Source organism: Chaetodon trifascialis, chromosome 8 (assembly GCF_039877785.1).
Source record: "Chaetodon trifascialis isolate fChaTrf1 chromosome 8, fChaTrf1.hap1, whole genome shotgun sequence".
NCBI lineage: Eukaryota > Metazoa > Chordata > Actinopteri > Chaetodontiformes > Chaetodontidae > Chaetodon > Chaetodon trifascialis.
The window spans coordinates 12,184,497-12,203,651 of record NC_092063.1 but is presented as its reverse complement, the minus strand read 5'-3'; the positions used below and the strand labels follow the sequence as shown (position 1 = coordinate 12,203,651).

The 19,155-nt window shown below is 42.3% G+C and overlaps 1 protein-coding gene across 4 annotated transcripts in view; it reads left to right on the top strand.

The window, feature by feature from the left end:
- The window catches only part of cacna2d3a (calcium channel, voltage-dependent, alpha 2/delta subunit 3a), a 114,856-nt gene extending 96,286 nt beyond the window's left edge, over nt 1-18,570 (top strand). For 2 of the 4 annotated variants that reach the window (XR_011602406.1, XR_011602407.1), the window contains 11 exons: nt 2,940-3,001; nt 3,872-3,916; nt 4,000-4,062; nt 5,848-5,918; nt 7,952-8,027; nt 8,155-8,207; nt 9,376-9,431; nt 11,926-12,040; nt 16,102-16,212; nt 17,355-17,443; nt 17,669-18,570. Coding sequence is in view for 2 of the 4 variants with exons in the window: in XM_070968102.1 (XP_070824203.1) it covers nt 2,940-3,001; nt 3,872-3,916; nt 4,000-4,062; nt 5,848-5,918; nt 7,952-8,027; nt 8,155-8,207; nt 9,376-9,431; nt 11,926-12,040; nt 16,102-16,217; nt 17,364-17,443; nt 17,669-17,761 (830 nt within the window). In the remaining 2 variants the exon portion in view is untranslated. Of the gene's footprint in view, nt 1-2,939; nt 3,002-3,871; nt 3,917-3,999; nt 4,063-5,847; nt 5,919-7,951; nt 8,028-8,154; nt 8,208-9,375; nt 9,432-11,925; nt 12,041-16,101; nt 16,218-17,354; nt 17,444-17,668 lie in introns of all 4 variants that reach the window. The other 2 variants (XM_070968102.1, XM_070968103.1) reach the window with 1 other exon arrangement.
- Nucleotides 18,571-19,155: the final 585 nt, after the last annotated feature.

Here is a 19,155-nt window from a genome sequence, read left to right as displayed (position 1 = left end):
TAAACGGGCTGTCATCTCTCCCTGCCTGGGATTGTACTGATAGGAGATTGGTGATGGGATGGATTTGGAGAGGATTTTATGTCTCTTCATCTTTGGACATATAAACCCAGCTCAGGGCATAAACAGCCCCAAGTTCTTAAATCATACCTAGGGAAATTAATGTTCCCCCATAGTGCAGAAAATTCCTGAGCATTAGTGAGACAGATTTGGGCTTTTGTCTTTTTGTTCTGAGCCGACTTCCAGGTAGCAGCCAACATCAGTGCACTTTTAACCTCTAATACAATTTCAGACCCCATGTACTGCTCATATTGGATTTATGTTGAATTATTTTCCTTGCTCAACAGATATGCTATCCTCTATATCTAACACTATTTAAAATATTGTTTTATTCACTTTACAATTTCATTTCATGTATGGACTATATCATGTTCCAAATAAATTGTGTTTTCACATCTTTGAATTATTTGAAGGGTTCATGTTTGAGAATTCACAGTTTTTGTCTGACAACTTAATTATACCTCCTTATCTTCTTTCCTTTTCAGTCACTATTTCCTTTGTTTTTACAGCTTTTTTGAGTATGATATCTTTTATTGGCTTAATGGTCTAGGTTCTCCCTGGTTTTAGACCATGTGTGTTTCCATTGCTGTTGCCCAGCATCTTAATTTAGCCTCTCCTCCTGGGTTTTCCATGTGGGTGTAGAAATGGTGGGCTGCTGAAAGGATCTGGCAAAGCTTATGACGGGATAATCTGCACCTGTTCCTCTGGGCAAGGGCTAAAACAGGCCACAGCAGCACCCCACTGCACTGCAACAATCATGCAAATGCACTAAAAGGAGTCCAAACCAATGGAATATTTGTTGTCATCATCATGCAGTGAAGCGTACTGTATTTTTATTTTTTTAGCTAAGTGAGGATTTTTATTCGTATTTGGATCACGTCTCCGAGCCCTCTTCATTTTTTCAATTACTCATTACTGTTTCTCTGCATGCGGTATCATAGAAACAACACAGTCACACAAATGTGCCTCTATGCAAGCACTGTATTAGGATGTAAATCAGTGTACAGTTACTGCCACCACTGCAGCTATTGCACTATATATACTACTGTTAATGACCAACAGCATGATAATACTAATGATTATTCTAAAATGCAGTGTATTGTAATAATACGATGAGTTATATGTGCACCTGTGTGTATAGAATCAACATTTGTGCAACATGATATTGTTTAATTATTTGTGTGTGTGTGTGTGTGTGTGTGTGTGTGTGTGTGTGTGTGTGTGTGTGTGTTTCAAGAGGAATTTCCTTGTACAGATGTTGGACATCCTGTTTGAAAATGAAATGATTGTTTGGCAGTGTTTAACCAAGGTGGGGTGAGTCATTCTGGAGAAAGAGTGTTGATTTTTGCTGAATTTGAAATTCAGTGAATATCTCCTCTCAATGTGCGCGCTGTTGGTTCCACGTGTGCACTGAAAGAAAATTTGTTTTTTGCGCAGAGCACTGGTTCTGTAAATGGGAAGCAAACAAAGGGGCTCGGACTGAGCCACACAACACTATTCCAGCCAATCAGCAACAGGTGGCGTTGTAGTCATGCACAGGACAAGGGGAAGGGGAGGAGGTGGAGCAAGGGGGAGCGAGAGGGATGGTAAATCTGGCAGGCTAATGTGTAATCGCATGGAGAGAGATGGCACTTGCAACACTCCTTCACCCCACCTTTAAGAGTCAAAACATGTTTTGACATGAGTCATGTTTTCAGCTACAGAAGAAGGGGTTTCATGTCTTTCATTGTTATCAAGTTACCGACTTTCTGTGTTATCAGCAGTGGAAGTGAAGGCACTTTTGGCCAATCAAATGGCTCTTTTTTTGGAGCTTGTTGCATGTACGTGTGCATGTATCTATTTCACATGTTTGTGCATTATGTTTCTTTTTGGGTTACATAACTTGTATTCAGTTTTTTTGTGCTTTTCGCGTTAAATACCTTCACACAACTAAAAAGTATATAACGAACAATAGTTGCATTGAAGTTTTTGTGATTTACTCTGTATGTAACAATCGGCTTATACCTGAATGTCACGTTCAGTTTATTACCTGCTACTACCCTGCCTTTTGGATGAAGCTTTACATTTTGCTTCTGGAAAGACTTGAAGACCCCAAATGCATGGCAAACCCTCACTGAGAGAAAGCCAGGGTCCTCTGAGTCTTAGTAGCAGGGGGTAGAGGGAGAGGAGGATGAGGAGGAGTGGAGGGAAGTTAAACCCTGTGGTGAATGTGTCAATCTTTCCTCAGCCAACTCTGAAAAAGCTGACACATTTAATGTCAGCCACTGTTTTTTTTCCAGGCAAGGAATTCTGGTCAGATCTGTGCATTTAGGGACCTGCTGGGATGAGGCTTAGGGACGTGAGAGCAGCTCTGTATACCATCTCTGGAAATGCCTGTCGGCATAACAACAGGGAGGCAGACTGAGAAATGAGATGGATTTCATGTGGGCACAGAGAGGTCTGGTTCAGAATCATGTGAAACTGCATTTTGAGTGTGGTTAGTGGCATTTGTGAACATGTGTGCAGATAGTTCAGTATTACTTGCACACACACACACACACACACACACACACACACACACACACACACACACACACACACATATATACACACACATATACACTAAGCCTTCCAGAAAAAATAAGCTGACACATGTATGATGCAGGGTGTAATTGCCTTTTTGGCCCTTTTTGTCCAGCAGGGGTTTGCCACATTGGAAGTGTTCCCTCCATTGGGGTTAATGAAAGATGCACTTTGACTCTGTGTGCATGTTAATAATGTCTCTCTTGCCTGTAGGATGACTTCGGTTCTGATACAGATCACAGTGCGCTTGCACTTCGACACACATAACACACATCCTGTCCTGCTGCTACGTCTCAGTGACTGTGTTGTCCCTCTTTCAGCTGTGGGCATCCAGATGAAACTGGAGTTCTTTCAGAAGAAATTCTGGACAGCCAGCAGACAGGTACACACACATAAACACACGTCCTGCACGTTTGCATATTGAAAGTGTATCCACCAACTACACCGCCTGCTGGAGTAGTTTAAAATCCATATTTACAATTTAAAGACAAAGGCAAGTAAATTTAAAAAAATCAGGAAATTTTGATATCCACGATGGCTTGGTTGAGAGCATATTTAATTTACTTCCCTCGCTAGGGGAAGGGAGGTAACAAAAAAATAACCAGATGTGAATAGTTAAAATATTTATTTCAACCCAAGTGGTATTAAATTGTTTTTGTACAAAAGGCAAAGGCCAAGACAACGAAAAGAGCCGTTGGGTGCTTTTCAAACAAATGAAATAATCATAACCAAAAGAGAACTCTCAAAAAGGAGAGCCTACCTGAGTCACGAACAAAACGAAATGGAAATAAAACCCTCCTAAATGAGGCCTACAGTTAAGATGGAAAACGAGAACCAAAATACAAAAGGAAATAGCACCCTAAGCCTATTGAGGCTAACAAGCGATATAACATCAGCTGGCTCCTCCCCAACCTCTTCCGGAGGAGGAGTCCTGTTTCCACACACATGCCGGGCACAAGAACACACACACACAAACACACACAAGAACAGTGGCGGCTGTAACATTTGTTTTCATATTTCTGTACTTTAATAACAACTTGGCGTTTCTTTACATGCTATAGATATTTAATGACTTGAGGACCCATGAAAGTTGTTTGGATCTTTTGGTAGAACTTTTAACACATGAAGGTCGTCAATCATTTTCATGATTTTGGAAGTCAGTGAAGGTTTTCAGCTGACAAGTCATCTGTGTTCTTGACCAAACAGCCTGTACTCTATGCAACTATGTTTTCTTTTCTTTTTTATCCTACAGTGTGCAGCATTAGACGGGAAGTGCTCCATAAGCTGTGACGACGAGGTCGGTCAGCCTTCCTTTCCATCCATGATTTTGTCACTTTTACCTCGTCCAGCTGCTTTAACACTTTGTCTTCTATTTAACAGAACATTAACTGCTACCTCATTGACAACAATGGCTTCATTCTGGTAGCAGAGGATTATACTCTGGTAAGACATCACTACAGAGAGAGACAAACTTACACCCATAGAGTCAAATGAAGCAAGAACATATTGTATAGTAGTCTGTTGAGGTCATAGTTGCAATAAGCACATTTATTTTTTGTGCAAATGGGAAACAAGTGGGATTTTCGTTGTAATTTTAACTCAGTTGAGCTTGAGCTATTAGCCCAAGTGCCAAATGGAAATATACAATTTATATGAAGTCAGGTTGCATCAGAACAGATGGCTGAACATGTGGAAATCCAAGAAGGAGCCCAAATTTTAATCAACGGTGACCATCTACTGCTTACATTTGTTTTCCTGTTTCATAATGTTTTTCCTGCATCTCATGCATATTGTTGTTTAGACTCTCAAGGAGACATGGTGCTGCCCTAGCATGTACCCTCTGCTTAGCTGTCACCAGACATGCTGTCACTCTGGCTTTGGCTCATCTAGAAACCAGTCCGCTGGCTGTCGCTGCCCTTCCTCTCCTCTGCATGTTCTTTTCACGTGTCTCTCACTCGCTGGCTCCTCGTACGTTATCCAGTCTTAATTTGGAGGTGACGGAGCATTTAGAGTTTCACTTGTCAAGCTGTTTAACTCATTGTTATGCTGTGTAACTGCCACCAACTCAAAAAGGTAACATTAATGTGATCTGGCAAAAAGTTGCATTAAACATGTGAGGGGTCTTGAGTAGGTCTGCTGAGGTGAGCTGGAAGAACCACCAGGCATTTCAGCCAATTTCATGCTGTTTTTAGGAAGAGGTTTCAGGGGCGAGATGCATCAGTCAGGTTTCTCTGCCTCCCAAATGTCAAGAAAATTAGGACGTGGAGGGATGGAGGGTGTAGCTCTCAGCCCTGTGTTTGATATGGCTAATGCATGCTAACAGTCTGATAGCCCTGTCCCTGTGGCATCACCTGCCTTGGAGCAGTTTGGACAGACAGGAGGTGAAGCGACTGTGTAATGTCATGAATCTCAGGGTTTTGAATTACACTAAAACAGCTGATTGGTAAAAGTCATTCAAGTATTTTATCAAGCTTCTCAAATGGTAAGAGCTACATCATTGTAAATGACTGATGATAAGGTAAAACAAAGCCTTTGAAGATGTCACCTTTGGTCAGGAAAATGTGCTTTTCTTAGGTTTGAGTAGGGATTCCTGCCACAACTTCACCTTCTTCCAGGGTGCATAGAGAAGAGAAGAAGTCTCAAGAGTTCAAACACTGCAGCAACTCATGTAGAATAAAGAAAAAATGCAAAAGTCCGAGGCGCTTTGGCTTGTGGTTTTCACCGGGTCCTTTTTTGGATACGGACAGGAAATGTGGGGAGGGAGAGGAGTGCAGGGGGGCTTGATCAGCTAAAAGACGGGATGGTTGTTCTTATTGCAGAGAAGCAGAAACTGCTTCCCATGTGTTTGTGCAATGTGAGCGAGCTACTGTTTGCATGCTTGGAAATGGCTGTCGGAGGCTTCGTGTATGGCAGATGTCAGTTCAGTCAGTGAAAAGGCAGTCAGTGTGTTTGTATCGCTGATGTTTCTCGTCGGCCATTGCCACTTGGTCATTTGGCAGAACAGAAGGAAGGACCCCACAGACCATTGAGCAATGTGAGAGGGATGGTGTCTGCATGCTTTAGGCTTGTGTCTCTCATCCAGGCTGATCTGGACTTTGCAAGTGTCAGCTTTTGTCTGCAAGAGCTCCTAGCATGATTAACACATAGTTTTAAGTTTATGTTTGTTTTACATTTACATTTTGTTATGACTTGTTTTATTAAACCAAATCTCTTTCCCTTCTTTCTCAGACAGGGAAATTTTTTGGAGAAGCAGAGGGAGCTGTAATGAGTAAGCTTCTACAGATGGGCTCTTTCAAGAGGTAAGTATTTCAAACAGCACGTGTGTGTGTGGGCGTATGACTGTGTACTCGTACGTGCCAGCACAAGTGCATGTATGAGTGTATGCATGTGTGTAAATGTATGTGCATATTATCCGGCAGGCCACAGAATGAGAGCATGTCTCCCCTTGCGCTGACAGCTCTTAACTTGGCCAATCGTGTTGAGCTATTCAGCGCTGAACTCCGACCCCTCGCTCAGCAGAGTTCTCCGTTAGGGGATTACAGCAAAATCTTTTCCTGAAACGAAGGAATTAGGAGAAACTTGAAGTCGCACACACACACGTAGACACATTTTTGCGTATAGTGCTTGTTGTAGAGTTGTGTCTCCTGGAAAACGCCAGCAGCAGTGGGTGGTGACTTTCTGCAATTAATTTGGAAAGTTAACCCAAGAGGATAACTTTCCCAGCATTAGAGAGCAGAAATACAGAGGAGCAGGCACAGACAGACACATATTGTCGTTTGACTATGGAGTCAGACTTGTTTGGTCTGACGTTTGTGGCATTTTTAGAGAACTTTGCACGTTAAATTTACGTTTTGGAGAGAAGCTTATAACCACATTTCCAACATGGCATCAGGACCGTACCCAGCATCCAGTCCTGCCTTCGGGATGTGGGTGAGGAGATTTTAGCCATGCTGTCTCAGTGCATAAAAATCACGGGTGACAAATCATCGCACAAGTAGACAACCACGCCTGTTTATCATACGGATGAACCTCAAAAGCTGACAGCAAGTGGTTTACAGCCCCACTCATAAAAACAAAGAGGCCTACAAGTGCTTTCACTGAATCTTTAATGTCGGATGATGAGGGATCGTTTAATATCAGGGACGACATATGATGAATGAATAATGCGACTTGTGTCGGTGAAGCATTAGCATGATGAGTAATGGAGCTTATGGATCTTAACACTAATGAATCCAGCACGATCTGTCTTAACCCAGTGCCATCTGCAGAGAATTAATGTGCTAAGTTGCAGCGCAGTTTTTGTCTTGATTAAAAAACATTAAAGACGTTTTAAAAGAGCACCACTTAAAGTTGACACAAGCTGCCAGCTTGGATTTACCGATCGGCATCAAGGCTGCTGATAAAGACAAATGTCCGCAAATTATTTTGAATTACTTTTGGTTCATCCGCCTTTTTCAGACGAGCAGTGGAAAGAGAAATGACTAAAAAGGTTGAAAGCGAAGTTGTGCTCCCATGCAAAGCAAATGGAGAGCACCCACACGCACATACAGTAATCACACACGCATGCAAACACACACTCATACACAGATATTACATTGCTCTAAGTTTGCTGCTAACACCATTATGTGGCCTGGCTTAGTGCTAATTGGTTCCTGGCAGTGTGTTGGAGCCGTGTGTCACCGGTACTGTGACTGAGGTTTGAACATCGCCCAGGGCTGCGGATAGACCGGGCCCACTCATCACACATGCTCACACACCCGTTCACACACAAAGTGTTGTCAAGTACATAGCAACTTATCCACAGGCTGTGAGAAAGAGTGTCCAGTGTGCAGGTGTGTGTGCACGTCTGTGTTAGGAACCCCTTCAATAACCTCTCCCAGACGGACCCAGACCTCACACCCTCAGGGGCTACTAAGCCCTTAAATCCTCTGATATCCCCTCAATATCCCCAAATCATCTCCACACACACACACCCACCTTCCTACATCACTTTGAGGAACCTCTCGGGAAGCTCTCGGCTTTCACTTGCTTTCCTTTTCCCATTCTTGCCACATCCATCCAATATATTATCTGCAGGTAAAGCGGCACTTATAGCTGAGGTGTGATCTTTCCTTCCTGCTCTCACACAGCAGTCCAAAAGACCCCGCGGGCATGTAATAGCAGAGATAATGTGTGAATCAAGGCTTATGTGGGCTCTGTCTTCCTGACTAATGCATTCCTTATTAAAGTCGAATCTGTAAAAACATTCTATCTGTCTTTACCTCATTTTATCTATTTTTCTGATGTCTCCGTCTTCCTCTCTGTCCTCTCTTTGCCATCTTTATGTACTCAGGGTCACTCTGTATGACTACCAGGCTCTGTGCTGGGTTTATTCTGAGAGCAGTGACAGCGGACACAGACTGTTGGATGTGAGTGCTGCATTTTGTCACTCTCTTCAACCTCGTTTGCACTCCACGAGATGCAAAGCTGGGACTGTGTGTTATGTGTTTTCTAACGTTTGATCGATATTTTCTCTCTCGTTTTTTCCTTCTGTAGCCTTACTTTGCTTTCTTCTCAGCCATGAAGTGGATCCTGACTGAGCTTGTCATGTAAGCCTTCTGTGTATGTGAGTGTCTTTTGTCTGTTCGTCACAGCACACGCTCGCTGCATACGCGTGCTTTTGAGGACTAGTACGGTGGCCTCTCCTGTCAGATGAGGTTAACTGTGTGTTTGTGACTATACGTCAACTGTATGTTTGTTTACGAGTCCCTCCACATGTATGTCGGCATGATCATCAGTGATCATGAGCAGTAATGGCTACCTGATGTTTCCTGTTGCGCGGGTGCTCCTGCGATGCCATGTTGTGGTTGCTGAGTCTTTCTGGGTGGTCTGTTGTCGCCACAGTGCATCATGGGAGGATTGAGTTGTCTAATTTTTACAGCCTGTAACGCGGTTCAGATCATTTTTTTGTCTTCGAAATATCAGTGATCTTTTGATTTATGTGTTTCATTTTCCATGTGTGCTGCACTTTATCAGTGTAAAACTGAAATGATCACATACTATGAGTGAGTGGGCTTACGTGAAAGTTAGAACACTTCAAAACTTTGTGAACAGCCTTCACATTAAATACAAATCACAAAAACACACACACAGACTGTACTGTAAGTTATCACTATTGTAAGCCCTAAATAGTGGCATGCAAGCATGTTATGATCATCTATTGTGTAATTAGGAAGAGGCAAATTTAGTTTTATACTTGAACTTTTCACATTCAGCATCGTATTGAGCATTTATTTAATGTCTGTCTGAGAAAATATGACCAAATCATCTGTATACACAATGTGATTTATGAGATAAACAGCCTGTTTTATAAGCAAGTCATACAAGACTGAAGTTTAAAAAAAAAGATTTGAGATGGTTATTATAATAATTTACCACTTTACTCATGAAAAGAGTCAGATTCAGCACAAACCTGTCTACCAATATTTAACACTCATTTTTTGAAAAAGGTTTTCATGATTGATTCAATTGAAAGACTTTGAGGCATCTAAGAAGCATAAACACGAAGGGGTTGTGACTGGGATAACTGGCAGTGAGCAAAGATTCATATCTCTGCCACGTTGCTTTAAAATAAACAATTTCCTCTGCTGCAATTGGTGAGAAATTTTTATCGTGTGTGTAAAAAATGGTTGGAATGCAGCAGAGACTGTTACAGTATGTATCGTATGAGCGCGTGCTGGAGTGTATTGTTATGGCCGATGTTTTCTCCACATGCAGATTCCTGGTCGAGTTTAACTTGTACAGCTGGTGGAACTCTGACCTCACAGCTAAAGGTAAGAACGCACTCTGTGGTGATCTGCTTGTTCTCTGTCTAAAGCAAACTCACACATACTCACACTGAAGGTATACAGCTTATACCCTAATCGTAGTACTCGTTTATACACAAGTATCATTGTTTATGTACTTTCCTAATACTGTTGGTGCATACACACAGCACTGTTTATATGTACTATAAATGCTGCTCATCAGATCTCATTTCCAATCTTTGCTGAAGTTGAAAATAGTCACAGATGTTAAATTAGATGAATAAAGTGCAAAATAATTCTGATCCTCAAATAATAATTTCTGTCAGTAATTATGATACATGTTAGAAAAGAATCAGGATCATTCTCACTGTGCATTTGTATAATTTGTACAAAACTTTGTTCAAGCTTATTGAAAATAGAGAGATAATATAGAAATTATTATTATTATTAAATATATACATTTATTTAAAGTTGAAATTCATTTGTTTACAAATACATTTTTTTCACAACTGAAAAACTTATTTTTGCTCACTAGCAGCATCCATTACAGGCTGTAATTACATGTGAAATGGGTCTCGATTTTTTTCATTTGTTTATTTAAATAAAAAAAAGAAAAACAAAAGGTCTTTCATTTGAAGTACAAAACTTTTTTTTTCATTGACAGAAACAGATATTCTCCTTTGTAAAACAAAAGAAATAAATAAAACTATTTTCTTGAAGTGAACTTAATTGTTTTTAACTTAATAAATTGAATCCCAAGGCTCACACCTCAGCATATCATCTGCAGCAATAAACAAATAAAACCTCATTTTCCAGGTTTTTTTTTTTTTAAGTAGTAGTTTTATAGTTTTGTTAAGGTTTTTGTCTTTCCTGTCTCACAAAGAAGAAAGGAAATCATTGAGTTTTACATCCACCCTTAGAAACATTAACATCTTTTAAAATGCTGATCAAAAAGTATTTTTGATAGTTCGATATTTATTTCTAAATGAAGACTCCAAAGACAAACCACACGCTGACCCTAATGCTTGAGGTCACACGGCACGCAGAAGAAACCAGCAGCGTCCTCAGCGCTGACCTTCTGTCTTCATCGTCGCCCTCTCCCCTCTCATTTCCTCTTGGTCTGAGTCAGTGTGACCACTGGAAAAACAGAATAAAGAGGCACAATCCAAACCCTAAAAGTAAAAACGGCAGAACACAAGATTACCTCAAGTGACCTCAGTTTAAGAGAGGGTGTGTGTGTGCACATTTGTATTTGTTTGTGTGTCCAGAGGGGGTTATACTTGATGGTTTTATGAACTGTAAGGATGTGTGTCATATTGGAGGTGGTGGGAAGCAATATCCGCTTTGTAACAGGAGAAAAAAGGCTCCACTCTCCCTCTTTTCTCACTCTGTCTATCTCTCCTTCCACCCCTCTCTGGTTTTATGTCCTTCCTTCTTTTTTCTGTCTCACTTTCTTCCACAAACGCACGCACATTCTCATATGCTTAGCGCCAAAGCTACGAATGCTGTGATGCCTTATGCTTTATGGAGTGTTGAATACTGTTTGCCTGTCTGAAATTAAAGCCTCACTAAGCAGCATCGTATTGTAGTATTAATTCTCGCCAAAACTAATATAAAAATGTTTCGTATGTGAACGTGAGAGCGGGGAGAGGGAGAGAGAAAGAACCACAAAATGAAAGTCTATAAAACGCTTTCCTTGCACACTCTTATCCCGAATGAAGTGAAGCTGGGAATCGCTGCTCGCCAAGCAGTCGAGACAATTTCACAGCTGGCTAGCCTCAGGTCTTAGCATTACTTTCTATATCTTTTTACAATAGAGACACAGGCCTGTGACACACAACTGAAACACCCCAATTTAGCAGCCTGTAACCCAATCTACACAGCCTCTCAACCTGAACTAATCCCAGACGTTTATACATGTAGGCTGTGTTTCTCACATGCATATAGTTTATATACAACCGCACACACACACACACATTTTTTCACACAGTAATGCTGCACTGCTGAGACCCGGTAATTGAACTGCTCCATTTAAATCACACACATCTTTAAACATCTGTTCGTATGTCGTAAAAAGTGTGTGAACATCACCCTGATAAAGCATAAAATGTCTCTAAATGTTAATATTTAATATGCAAATGTGGATTATAGTAGCCCCTTCTTTAATTGGCCTGTGTTAAAAAATATTGACTCAAATAGAGGATTTTGCCTCCTCCACCAGTCCTATCCATCCTGCAGAGCTGTTTCAAACCTCTGGGTGGCAGGAGAGTTCAAGCAATGCTGCGCAAATGGCTGGCCTAGATTTACACTGGAAATATCCAAGAGGCAGCTCTGGTTCAGAAATGCTGCTTTCTATCAAACTTGTATATTTGCAAGGATGTGGTGTGTTTGCTTACAATTTATTTGCATAAGTATTTTAAATATATATTTAACTTTGAAGTGGATGTTCCATGGCTTTCTCACTCATTTTTTCTCTTTCTTTCTTCCTCTCTCTCTCTCTCTCTTCACTTCCTCCCTCCAGCTCAGAGGATGGGTCGGAGCATGCAGGTACCATGTGACACAGAGTACCCAGCCTTCATCTCCGAGAGAACCATCAAAGAGAACACGGGCAACCTTGACTGTGACGGCTGCATCAAGTATGAGCCACACGCATGCGGACATGTGAACACGCATTAACAACAACAACACACCTTTTCTATCACCTGGACCCTGCCCTCCATAAAGCAGTGAATTATCCCGTTAAATCTCATCTTGGTGAAATATTCTTATCTCTGTAATCCACGATCATGAGGAGCACATTTAGCTCATTTGTTGTCTGTTGAAAACACTTTTATCCCGGCAGTCCATCAGAGACGCAGACACTCACTCTCTTCCCTGGCAGTTTGAAATACGAGGCATTTAGAGAAGAGGGAGAGAGGTGGAAAAAAAAAAGGCTTCCTTTAAAAATGGGAAAATGAGTGTGGTCCCCATTAACAATTTGGGCTTTTCTGTCAGGCAATTGTGGGGTGTTCTCTGGATCCCTCCAATGGGCCCTTCATTGCTCCCAGCTGTGGAACTGCCAGGGAAGCTCAGAACCGTTTGTGTGTGCGCATGTGTGTGTGTTTTCCTTGTGTGTCTGCTGCCGGTACAGCCCCACAAGGTCAGCAGGGTAACCACTGCCCTGGGTGCTAGGAGTGAAATGCGGTTGGGGATGCAGTCAGACCCCAAACACACATACTGCACACACACACACATTCACAGCACCCACCCACCCGCACACACACGAGAGAAGCGCGCTTCAGAGAAGAATGGCCTCATCTCCCATGATGACACCAGAACCGGGATTAGCGGGCAGGGCTTTGCTCTCTGAGCAACATGTCGCCTTCAAATAAATCTTTTTTAAAGCACAATGAATTTGACAAAGTAAAATGGAGTTTTTATTTCAGTAATGTGGAATTTTATAGCTCATATTAGTAATAGAGGATATTGGCGATAAACATCTGTTTCACGTTACAGGCTGACTGAGGCCTTTCTCTCATATTTTCATCGGGCCACGTGTGTGTGTGCTTTATGCTCTAGGAAATATACCCTAAGCTCCTGCCTGTTAAACCTTTCTTTACTGTATTATGATTGTGTGTGTGTGTGTGTGTGTGTGTGTGTGTGTGTGTGTGTGATATTGGTATTTCTATTTGTCCATTACTTCCTGACGGGTGAGACAGACTGACGGAGCACAAGAAATGATGAAATCCAGTGAATGATATAATAGTTTAAGTGGCCCTATAGGATGATTTAATCTCCATTAATGCATTGCCAACTTCTCCAGACTGTAACATGAGACAAAGGACAAAGAGTGTGTCATGTCTCTAACCAAAGAAGGTCTTGAAGGGGACTATTAGCGACAATACTCGCGGCCATATATCCAAAGTCATGCTCTTTTTCTTTCTCTCGACCGTCCCAGACCAGCAATGTCCCGAGAAGAGAGGGTTCAAAGTTGCATTAAGCTGCATTTTAAGCACTACAGTCAGACATGTAGACGTGGTTTCATCTGTTCTCCTGAGACTCTAGAAAAAGTCTTTTTATACATCATTTTATACATCTTTTCATCCTGGGTCACACTAATAATCATAGTGTTGTTGAGATAATTGGGCATGTTGGGATGAATTCACCTCCAATGTGCTGTAAGGCAGCTTTTTAAACAGATTTTAATGCTTCTGTTGCAGAAGAGAAGTGCTTTTTAGACTATACAGTGTATAACAACAAAAAAACAGAACCGGTGTAATAACCTTTATGGAACCAGGACTCAGTAATGTGCATTTATATCTTAATATAAGTTATGTTATTTGGGTATTTTTATAATATTCAAGTGCTGAGTTTTTATTTTTAAATTAAATTCTAATAATTCTGTCCCCTTTTGATGCTTTTTGATGCCATTTTCCATTTTTTTTAACTGCATGTTTTTATTTTCAGAGTTTTTCCTGACTCATTTTGCTCAACAAGGACCTTTTGTTATAAGCTTGTATCTGCAATTTGCACCAGCAGCTGCTGGAGGGAACTGAACATACTGCATGCTGGAATCATGTAAAGTGTGTAAAAAGGCTTAAAAAAAAGAATACTGGGATCACGGTGCCCATTTTCCCCAAAAGTAATAAGAGAAGTGGAAATAATATGACAGCATTGCTCTCGCCAGTCTGTTTGTTGAGATTTTATTGGAGCAATGTCAACTCATTGAATTAGTAATTGTTAAATTACACACACAGTAATTACTGGTCAAATTTCCCAACTGTGATGACAGATATTTCTCAAAACCATACAGTGCGTGCAGTTATGGTTATGGCTAGTTATGCAACGATTAAATCATTGGAAAAATGTGAACATTCACTACAGGACTCACAAAACTATTTCATCTCCCCAAAACTGAGCAGAGAATGATTTTACCATGAATGGTAGAAAAAAAACTGCTACTGTTCTGCATCAAAAGCAAAGCACGTGTAAAGTCGAACGCGTTATGAAATATTATCATCTCGACCCCCTGAAATGAGCTTCTGCACAGCTGACACTGGAAAGATAAAACGTCTCCCTTCATGATCAAAACGTGTTGATAAGCTGTGCTAATTTTTATCAGCTTCAGCTGCAGATTGTGTGATGTGTTTTGTCAGGACTTTGAAACGAAGACACGTTCTGTCACCACTTTATGTCTTTATCTTTTCCTGCAGCGCGGCAGCTTTATGCTCCACATCTATCTAACTCGTTCTCTTTTGCTGCCTTATCTTTCGTTCTGTGGCTCTCACTGTCATTCACTGTCTCTCCCTGTCGTTATCTATCTATCAGAGGAACATTTTGGCTGTCTTTGTAGTCCGTTTCTCTGCTGGCCAAAATCACTGGAAGCCACAGTACTAGGAGGCCATGTCAAGAGGAAGACACAGTCTATACCGTCTGTGTGTGTTTGTGTGTGCACAAGTGTCTGTCTCGTGCGTATTGTGCACATCCTTTTGTGTGTCTGTGTGTATGTGTGTGCATTCATATGCGGTGTAGTGCTCCCCTTCCCGGCGCTGGGTATGTTCAAGGCCAGCAGCTGTGCTGTCAGGATGTGTTTAAGTCTTTTCTCCAAGAACACTTGCTCTGCTTTCTATCAGCGGGCTGAGCTGAGCCGGCCCGGCGCTGTGCAGGGGTGAGCACGGATTATTAAACATCAGCAGATCCTATTCGCCCTGATTGGAACTGGCTTGGCCTATTTGCTGGGCTGGTTTGGTTGGGTTTGGTTGGTCACGGTGGGATAACTGTATTAGCGTGCGGTGGATTGGTGCTACTCAGGGATTGGAGGCTGTTTGTGGTCAGATTAAATTGGTCATAGTATTGAATTAGTAAGGATGGAGATGTTCTTGATACTAGTTGTATTTTGATCTATCAGGTTTCGCCCTCTTTGTCTCAGTTCCTCCTTCGCACGGGTTCAGAAAGTGTGTGCCTGTATACAAGATTTCTGCATGTGTGTGTGTTCACTCAGTCACACGTGCATGTTCTCATACGTGTCTGATAAATGCCTCACAGTGAACTCGATAAATCATCCAGCTGCGGCAAGAGAGAGGGAGGGAGAGAAGCGAGAGATAAAGAAAGAAAGGGTGACAGAAAGAAGAGATCATCTTTACGACCTCTCTTCTTCATAAAGCTTATCCACGGTCGTAAATCACTGGCCAGGAGGCCGAGGCAAGGCCTGATCTCTCAGGCCAGTAAAACACAGCCATGGGAAGCTATGAGCACAAAAGTGTGGTTCCCATTTGTCTCCCTTTGGAGTGTTTTATATTCGGCAACACTTCATTGGTGCTCGGCTTGGATGGGACATAACAAAGACAAAAGAGAAGGAAGGGAAGAGAATGAGGAAGAAGAGGGGATGGAGTGAGCTAGAGAAGTATGTGTGTATACTATATATGTGTGTGTCTGCTGGTGTGAGTCTGTCCGTGTCTCAGGATGTTTATTGACAGCTGGCGGTGAGGCAAGTCATCTTCTTGACATGCATCCAGTGGAGTCTCCTCAGTGCATCTCCCCTCCGTCAGGGGAGAATGTGAACACTCATAACACAAATCCTCTGACACACATGGAAATTTACATCATACCCATGCGCCTTGTCTCCTTGCCAATCCAACTCTCACTCGTCCCTTGTTCCCTCTCCCCTCTTCCTTCCTCATCTTTTTCTGTCTCTGGCTGTCTGCGCTGTGATTGGCAGGTCCTTTGTGATCCAGCAGATCCCCAGCAGTAATCTCTTCATGGTGGTGGTGGACAACAAGTGTGACTGCAGCATGTTTGAGCCAATCACCATGGACCCCATCGAAATCATGTATATCCTTCGCTGGCCAAGGACTGCAGAGGTGGGGGTGATTGAGCACAGTGTGCAGATTCCTGTCTCCTGGTGTCCTGAATGAGAGGAAAGGATGATTTGACAGGGATGTGAAGATGAGTAAGGCAACAACTCCAGAAAACCTTGACAGAAAACTTGATTAAAAGCCACAAAAACTAATAATAATTGTCACAGCTCAATTTCAAGTGAAAGATGAATTTAGCAATAGACTGACTCAGAAGAAGATGAATGAATAAATAAATGAATCGCTTTTGATGGCAATTTTAATGTGTTAAACAGCCGGCCTGCTGCAGTCTTTCCAGTTGGGCTCTTCCCCCCACAGAGAAAAATCACACTATTACCTGCTTATGTTTTTTAAATGAGAAATCTATTCTCTTCCAGTGTGTGTCTGTCGATGTTAGAGGGATGCAGGAAACAGAATATTTCATTTGTGAGGCAGCCTCGAGGTGTTTATTTGCTCTCTACCCCTCTGGTAGATGAAAGGGATGAGAGCTTTGCAAGGGACAAGATCTGAAGCAGAGGCCTTGAGACAACACTCTACTAGAGGTCTGTTTCACAGTGCTGTGTGTGTGTGTGTGTGTGTGTGTGTGTGTGTGTGTGTGTGTGTGTGTGTGTGTGTGTGTGTGTGTGTGTGTGTGTGTGTGTGTGTGTGCGCTTGTGTGCGTTTGGACTGTGTTACACAACATCCCACGCTGTGACGGGATCCTGATCAATAGCAGACACAGCTCAGAGTGGAGTCAGACTGAAAGAACTTAGCTCGTCACCACATTGCCGAGCTGGGTTCTCCTGCAATGTGCATTTCTCTGAGATTTCATGCAGCACAGTCACACTGTATATACATGTCCACCACTGTTTATTTTGTTGTTGAGTGCTCACTGTAGCATAAAGCCTGCTAGCCTGTTGCTACGCGACCAAAGAAAACTCATCAAACATCGCTCAGAGTCTGCTTTCCTTTTCTTTTTGTACACCGCGCTGTGCCCGAAAGCATCACTGCATCCATAAGAACCTCTTTCCGTGGTGCACTCATAAACACGCATTCCTTGCCATTATAAACAAGAAGTGGACTCCAGCAGGAAAACACCCTGCAGAGGGTACACAGTCTGTTATTGCCTTAACTTCAGCTGCACATAATGAATCTCTCAAGTGCGAGAGGTTGAAGATGCAAAAGGACAGGAGGCGCCCCGATACCTGTCACCCTTTTCACCCAGAGGTATCCGCTCCACGAACACAAACACACACACACACACACACACACACACACACACACACACACACACACACACACACACACACACACACACACACACACACACACACACATCCCTCACCATTGTTTTACTTTCTTTCATAATACATCCCTCACTAATTCTGCTTTTGTGTTTTATATAAATGTTCCACATCTGTCCGGATCTTGCCCCCCTCTCACTCTCTCTAGGAAAACTCAATGGAGTGCGGAGGAGCTGAGGGTCTCACCCCATCTCTCGCAGCGACACTGCTCTGCGTCCTCCTGGCGCTGTTCCTTAGGTGACCAGAGCTGGCCATGCCTCTCCATCCAGCACTTGACTTGGATCGGCTTGGCTCGGCATGCAAAAGAATCGCGAAGATGCCACAGAAAAAAACACTTTTGCCCCATGCAAAACTGCGCCCAATTCCAACTCACCACCTGCAAAGCCCCTAGCCCTGAGGTACCTCCCTACAAGGCACTTATTTGAAAGGATTGATAATGGTTAGCAGCTGCTAAGTAGTTACCATTAAGGTGCTTTAGCAATATCACATGAGCTGCACAGAGAGATTTTTAGGGAGATACAAAGTTTTGAACATAGTAATAATGCTAACAATGCACATAGTAGCTTAAAAACTGCACAAGTGGTCCAGTAAAACCCACTGACGCTCACACCACTACGTTCAGTCCTTTCAGGTAGCAGCTAAGGGCTGGGGTCTGTAGCTGGGCTTGGAACTGGGCATTAGAGCCACGTAACACCCATGTGGAGAAAGACAGGTGCACCTTCCCCCGGCCCACTCTGACGTTTCATGGACAATAATGATTCTGAGGATAAAAAATAATAATAATAATAATGAAGATTACATGTGGCTGGGGTTGTGTTGAAATGTTTGTCTAATGATCTTTTTTTCATGACAAGAAAAAAAATAACAAGTTCTAATCTATATATGACAAAAAAAGAGTTTTATTTATGATTTGCAAGTGGTACCCATAAACTGTGACTATGAGATTTTGAGTCCTCTGATGTGAGTGGTTGTTAATATTTGAGCTTTGCCTTATTGAACAATATTGGTCCTGTTTGTGTACTTTTGAAATAAAACAATGTTTAAAATTTATGCTGTTATTGAAAGCCATGTTGAGTTAATATTAAGCATCAGTTCACATCCCTATCGATAGTTTTACTGTTGTTGGCAGATCTGACTGATTAATCCAATATCTGCTTTTAGTGGCTGTCTGTGGGGAGACATTTGTCCTCCACTTAAGCAGAGATGTTGCAGGCTTGAGTGTGCATGTGCATGTATTGATGTGTGAGTGGTGCTTCGCCCCTCTGTCATTCATGTAAGCCTCTGCCCCAGAGGCCTATCCCCCACACAAAGAGAGACAATACAGTCCATGACACTGGAATCGAAGGCCAACCGCAACATACATCTGTATTTGTTTAGGAAATAGACACAAACAATCTTTTGACATTTTCTGACAAACATACGTGCAAGAATAGGATTCTTTGGCATGCCAGGCCAACTCTGATGTGTGTGCGTGTGTGTGTGCATACAGAGGAGCACAATAAGCAAAAACCAGCAGAAGTTCTCAGAGACCCCATCAGTGCCGGCAGGACGCTGCTCTGCTGTGGTCCTCATGTCAGCACTGAGGTCCCTGTGGTCAGCAGCGGGACATGCTTCGTCTCCCTCTCTTTCCCCACC